We start from the raw sequence: 6,961 nt of genomic DNA, 5'->3' as shown, positions 1-6,961 counted from the left end.
GGGTCAACTTCTCTTTCCCTCTAACCGACTTACTGAAAAGGCCACAAATTTTGCCTCACTTCACCTGTAGTGCTTAAGTCTCTCTCTGTCTCTCAACTGAGTCTTGGTCGACAAGTTAACTCTCTTCCAACAACTAATCTTTTGTCACTCACTTAATACATTATATATTTATATCCATACATAGAAATCAAAGAGTCTTCGAACTTGAGAAATGGAGCTTTTTGATTCAACAGAGCATGTTTCGTTAACTTTCTTTACACACTTATATTCAGTTATGTATTCAGGTACTGAGTTTCTTCTCAAACCCATTTTCTCACGGGGGGTTTCTGCTTCATTACACTTAGTTCTGTTACTAGTTTTGTTATTCTCGTGGGTTTGGAGGAAACTGAGAGAGAGTGTTAGTCATAAAACTGAAGGGTCAAAGGAGAGGTTTAATAGAAGGGGGGTTTTGTGGTATAATAAAACTTTGGTGGGTTGTTTAAGTCTTTCAGTGCTTAATCTTGTATTGTGTTTGTTGAGTTACTTCTATTGGCATAGAAATGGTTGGTCGGATGATAAAGTGGTAACCCTTTTGGATTTAGTGGTGAAAACGCTTAGTTGGGGGGCAATTTGTGTTTATTTGCATACCCAGTTTTTTAATTTAGGTGAAAAAAAATTACCATTTTTATTGAGAGTTTGGTGGGGCTCTTACATGTTAATCTCCTGTTATTGTCTTGTTACAGACACTGTTCTTTACAGAAACTATTTGTTGTTATCAATTCAGTATTTGGTATCTGATGTTGTCTCTGTTATCACTGGGTTGTTTTTCTGTTATGTGGGGTTCTTTAAGAGAAGTGAGGGTGAAAATACCCTCGTTCAAGAACCCCTTTTGAATGGTAATTCAAATGTAAGTGATGATGTAGGGTCAAGAATCAAGTCCAGAGGGGCTGATAATGTGACCCATTATTCAACTGCTGGTCTATTTAGTCTTTTTACATTCTCTTGGATGGGTTCCTTGATTGCTGTCGGCTATAAGAAAACATTAGACCTTGAGGATGTGCCTCAGTTGGATAGGCATGATAGTGTAGTTGAGGCTTTTCCAATTTTTAGAAGTAAGCTTGAAGCAGATGGTGGTGTGGGGAGTGGAGTTACCACACTAAAACTGGTGAAGGCATTGATCTTGTCAACATGGAAGGAAATTCTGTTAACAGGTTTCCTTATCCTTTTACACACCATGGCCACATATGTTGGCCCATATCTCATTGGCACTTTTGTGCAATACCTCACTGGGAGGCGGGAATTTAAAAATGAGGGGTATGTTTTGGTTTCTGCTTTTCTTGTTGCGAAATTTGTGGAGAACTTCTCCGAGATACACTATTTCTTTTGGCTGCAGCAGGTCGGAATTAGGATCCGAGCAGTTCTTGTCGCGATGGTGTACAATAAGGGTTTGATACTTTCTTGTCAGGCGAAGCAGGAGTGCACTAGTGGGGAAATAATAAATTTCATGACAGTCGATGCTGAGAGAGTAGGTGATTTCAGTTGGTCCATGCACGATCCATGGATTGTGCTTCTGCAAGTTTTTTTGACCTTGTTTATATTGTATAGAAATCTTGGGCTTGCATCTATTGCAACTTTTTTGGCAATAATAATTGCTATGGTACCGAATTTTCCTCTGGGGAGATTGCAGAATAGGTTCCAAGTAAAGTTGATGGAATCAAAAGATACGAGGATGAAGGCAACTTCTGAGATTCTAAGGAACATGAGAATTCTTAAACTTCAGGGATGGGAGATGAAGTTTTTGTCTAAGATTGTGGAACTTAGAATGGGTGAAGCTGGATGGTTGAAAAAATATCTTTACACCTCTGCCATGACCAGTTTTGTCTTTTGGGGTGCCCCTACTTTCGTGTCTGTGGCCACATTTGGTGCTTGTATGCTTTTAGGAATCCCGCTTGAGTCGAGCAAGATCTTATCTGCACTTGCAACGTTAAGGATTCTTCAACAGCCTATCCAAAATCTTCCTGACACAATTTCAACCATAATTCAGACTAAAGTTTCACTTGATAGGATTGCATCTTTCCTAAGTCTTGATGACTTGAAGGCTGATGTTATGGAGAAGCAGCCAACTGGTAGTTCTGATAAAGCAATTGACATAGCTGATGCGAACTTCTCCTGGGATGTTTCTTCCCCAAATCAAACGCTAAGAGACATCAACTTGAAAGTTTTCCATGGCATGCGAGTTGCAGTTTGTGGTACTGTTGGCTCGGGTAAATCTAGCTTACTTTCCTGTATCTTGGGAGAAGTACCCAAGATATCTGGTAATCTTAAGCTGTGTGGTACAAAGGCTTATGTTACTAAGTCACAATGGATACAGAGTGGCAAGATTGAAGACAACATCTTGTTTGGTAAGGAGATGGACAGAGAAAGGTATGACAGAGTTCTTGAAGCATGTTGCCTTGAGAAGGATTTAAAAATCCTTCCTTCTGGTGATCAGACAGTTATAGGTGAGAGGGGAATCAATTTGAGTGGAGGACAGAAGCAAAGAATACAGATTGCACGTGCTCTGTACCATGATGCTGATATCTATCTGTTTGATGATCCTTTTAGTGCTTTGGATGCACATACAGGATCCCACCTCTTCAAGGTTAAATCTGTTCCAATCACAAATGCTTTCACTTCTTGTGGAATTTATTTTTTATTCAACAAATTTAAGCATAAATATTTCTCGATTAATGGATTGTGGTATTCTTTCTTGTTTTTTCGGGCTTGTCAAGGGAGGGAGCCCAAGTCTTTTATAACCCACATGCTCCCCCATGTCGCCCTTTCCTAGGTAGCGTTTTCCTAGGTCACCTCTTTCGAAACATTGTTAGCCTACTCTAAACGGTTTCACTCTGGGTGGCCTACTCTCCCATGTCGCCCACCCTACTTCCCTCTCAAGGCTTTGAGACCCAATGTTCACGTTGGCCCACTCTGGACGGCTTCACTCTGGGTGGCCTACTCTCCTAGGTCGCCCCTTCCTATGTAGCCATGCCCCCCCTTTTCCCTTCCAATAAGGTCCACGTTAGCCTACTCTGGATGGCTTCACTTTGGGTGACCTACTCTCCGAAGTCGCCCCTTCCTAGGTAGCCCCTATCGGAACATGGGCTTGGGCAGGGTTTGGCTATGATATCATTTGTTATATACCCATCTAACAACTCAAACAATTGGTTGCATAGTGGGCCTTTTGTGGACTTGGGTAGAATTCTCATTAGAAAACCGGCTTGCCAATGGAGAGTTTCCAAGCCCTTTATAACCAATATGCCCCCTTTTCCCTTCTAATGTGAGATCCTAACAAACTACTACTTATTTTTATGTGGCAGGAAGTTTTGCTGGGTGCTTTGACTTCAAAAACGGTGATTTATGTCACTCATCAAGTGGAGTTCTTACCTGCTGCTGATCTTATCTTGGTGAGCAATGTACATTACTCTTTTTTGTTTTTTGTTGTTTTAATTGGGTGCATTACTTCAAATTCATAACTCATTAACTCTATTCATCCCTTGTTGTGTTAGGTAATGAAAGATGGAAAGATTATACAATCTGGAAAGTACAGTGGAATTCTGAATTCGGGAACGGACTTTATGGAACTTATGGGTGCACATAAGCAAGCTTTGTCAGCTCTGGAGTCCATCGATGGTGCGCCAGTTTCAGAAAATGTAAATACTAGCAAAGAAAATTGTGGCACAAGTAGTAATGGAGGTGTTGTTAATAAAGAAGAACATAAAGATATTCAGAATGATAAAGCAGAGGAAGTAGCAGAGGCGAAAGGGCAGCTTGTGCAAGAAGAAGAGAGAGAGAAAGGTAGAGTTGGGTTCTGGGTGTACTGGAAGTTCATCACTACAGCATATGGAGGAGCCCTTGTACCATTTATATTGTTGGCACAGATTCTCTTTCAGGCTCTTCAAATAGGCAGCAATTATTGGATGGCTTTGGCAACTCCTGTGTCTGAGGATGCAAAACAACCTGTTGGGGGCTTTACACTAATTACTGTTTATGTAGCTCTGGCTATTGGGAGTTCCTTTTGTATACTTTGCAGAGCCACACTTCTTGCAACAGCAGGATACAAAACTGCCAGTGTTCTCTTTAATAAAATGCATCTGTGTATTTTCCGCGCCCCCATGGCCTTCTTTGAGGCGACTCCTAGTGGACGAATACTAAACAGAGTAAGTTGATATATATCTATCTTTGTGTCAGCATGTGATTCAACATGGGAACATTTTCTGTGTTTTCTTACTGAGTTTTGTTAATTCCAATAATATACCAAATATAATTTGTATGCTTTTGCTTGTATAGGCTTCTACCGATCAAAGTGCTGTTGATTTGAACATTCCGTCTCGAGTTGGGTCTCTTGCGTTCTCGATTATCCAGCTTCTAGGAATCATTATTGTGATGTCTCAGGTTGCACGGCAGGTTTTTCTTGTTTTTATCCCTGTGATTGTAAGCAGCATTTGGTATCAGGTAATCCTTGTGTCCACAGCTACTCTTCTAAGCTACACAAAAATATGGCTTCACATCAAATCTCCTATACACTCTTTACTATTACCTCAGGTTTTTTTGTATTATCTTTCGTTTTGTTTTAGTTTTTCCACGAGATTTGCTTGTAAAGTTGACTTTTAAAGTGCTGTATTGCCTTATTTTTTAAGTTACAGAATCTGCAAAGAAGTTCTAGAGAAGAGTTAATATAATGTGATTATGTTAACGCCATTCATTATCATATTGTTTATCCTTTTTTAAAGGGTGATTTCTAACAGTGTTATAATTTTGCAGCAATATTACTTACCCTCAGCACGAGAACTTTCACGGTTAGTAGGAGTATGCAAAGCTCCAGTAATACAGCATTTTGCTGAAACAATTTCAGGGTCAACAACTATTCGGAGCTTTGATCAAGAATCAAGGTTCCGAGACACAAATATGAAACTGATGGATGGATATTCTCGGCCCAATTTCCAGAGTGCTGCTGCTATGCAATGGCTGTGCTTCCGCCTGAATATGTTGTCTTCTATAACGTTTGCGTTTTCTTTGATTTTCCTGATTTCTATTCCAAAGGGTGTTATTGATCCAGGTATTTTATTCACGAATGTTATTGCTATCTTTCTTGGTATCGACATTAATTGTTAAAGGAGCAGTTAACAAACCTCTTTTTTCTTTTCCTTGTTTAAAGCAATTGCGGGCGTGGCTGTGACATATGGACTCAGTCTAAACACGTTACAAATTTATTTCATATACAATCTATGTAATCTGGAGAACAAGATTATTTCAGTCGAGAGGATACTTCAATACACTTGTACTCCTAGTGAGCCACCTCTTGTGATAGAAGAAAGCCGGCCTTACCGGTGTTGGCCATCATATGGAGAAGTTTACATTCGTGATCTACAGGTAACTCTACTGGTTTTATACTTCTCTCTCTCATTCCTTAGAAATATTTTCTTGATGAATTATTATGGTTTGCGTGTAGGTTCGCTATGCTTCGCACTTGCCACTTGTGTTACGAGGTCTGACTTGCAGTTTTCCGGGAGGAATGAAAACTGGCATTGTAGGGAGAACAGGAAGTGGTAAATCGACTCTCATTCAAACACTGTTTCGGATTGTTGAGCCTGCAGCTGGTCAGATTATGATTGATGGAATCAATATCTCATCAATTGGACTGCATGATTTACGGTCAAGACTAAGCATCATTCCTCAAGATCCAACCATGTTTGAAGGAACTGTACGAAGCAACCTGGACCCTCTTGAAGAATACACAGATGAGCAAATATGGGAGGTGGGTTGCTTTTATTTTATTATAGTAGGCAGTGTTTCCGAGTTCCCTTTCCACCTTTGTCCGACATTCGGTGTTTTCAGACTTTGTAATTGTAGATTTGGTTTGGTAAAATTTATATAAATGGTTTTAGGCCTTGGATAAGTGTCAACTTGGAGATGAAGTTAGAAAGAAGGAAGAGAAGCTAGATTCCAAAGGTCTGTCTCCTCTTATTCCTATTGTATGAGTTGAAAATTTCTTGAAACTAATTAAGGCACATAAATTTCATTGTATATGTTAATATGGATTTTGCAGTTACTGAGAATGGAGAGAACTGGAGTATGGGTCAGAGGCAATTGGTCTGTCTTGGACGTGTGCTACTAAAGAAAAGTAAGGTCCTGGTGCTTGATGAAGCTACAGCATCTGTTGACACTGCTACGGATAATCTGATTCAGCAAACTCTACGGCTGCACTTTTCTGATTGCACGGTCATAACAGTTGCACATCGGATAACATCTGTTATTGATAGTAATATGGTTCTGCTTCTTAATCATGGTTAGTTTACTCATTTAACTGAATTGTCCAATAGATTGGATTATATGACATATTATTGATTTTTGTACATCTATATGTAGGGCTTATCGAGGAATATGATTCGCCATCGAAGTTGCTAGGAAACAAGTCTTCGTCTTTTGCTCAGCTTGTTGCAGAGTACACTGTGAGATCGAATTCCAGTTTAGAGAACTAAACTTGAATATGAAGGCCAAACCTTAATAAAATACAGTTCTGCTTACTTTCTTAAATATGAAAAAAATGTATTCTGTTAATTTTTATTATGTATGAAAAAAGAGTGTTGGGAGATTACGGCTGGTTATGTACACTAGTGAATTTCTGATTTTGGTATTATAATCTACCTGAATAAAAAAGAGTATTTTACATTTGAGTTTCTGTTAGTGTGCAGAATGTTTGAATAAAAAACAGTTTATAATTTTGGTTTATGGTAATGCAATATTAGAATTGAACACTTGTGATTCCGAAGTAGAAGAACCTTACTAAGGAATCCAGTTCATAAAAAGTCATCTGTGTTGAAGTAACAGATGATTGTTCCGTTTGTCTACTCTCCTTCCCTGGAAATTGAAGTAGATGAAACAATTCAATGAATGTATTATTTTAAACAATTTTAATGTGGTTTGTGAGTTACCATGCCAATTC

The 6,961-nt window shown here is 39.1% G+C and overlaps 1 protein-coding gene across 1 annotated transcript; it reads left to right on the top strand.

Annotated features, from left to right (window-relative positions):
- Nucleotides 1-213: 213 nt before the first annotated feature.
- On the top strand, nt 214-6,739 carry LOC116111253 (ABC transporter C family member 3-like). The gene is made up of 10 exons (XM_031397443.1): nt 214-2,620; nt 3,336-3,422; nt 3,525-4,175; nt 4,306-4,470; nt 4,780-5,074; nt 5,174-5,388; nt 5,468-5,773; nt 5,904-5,967; nt 6,065-6,304; nt 6,385-6,739. The coding sequence occupies exons 1-10, from the start codon at nt 275-277 to the stop codon at nt 6,495-6,497; spliced, it is 4,482 nt and encodes a 1,493-aa protein (XP_031253303.1). The 5' UTR covers nt 214-274; the 3' UTR covers nt 6,498-6,739.
- Nucleotides 6,740-6,961: the final 222 nt, after the last annotated feature.

The sequence above is a fragment of the Pistacia vera genome, unplaced genomic scaffold (assembly GCF_008641045.1).
Source record: "Pistacia vera cultivar Batoury unplaced genomic scaffold, PisVer_v2 Contig630, whole genome shotgun sequence".
Taxonomy (NCBI): Eukaryota; Viridiplantae; Streptophyta; class Magnoliopsida; order Sapindales; family Anacardiaceae; genus Pistacia; species Pistacia vera.
Note: the sequence above shows the minus strand (reverse complement) of the source record. Positions and strands in the feature narration are given on the sequence as shown.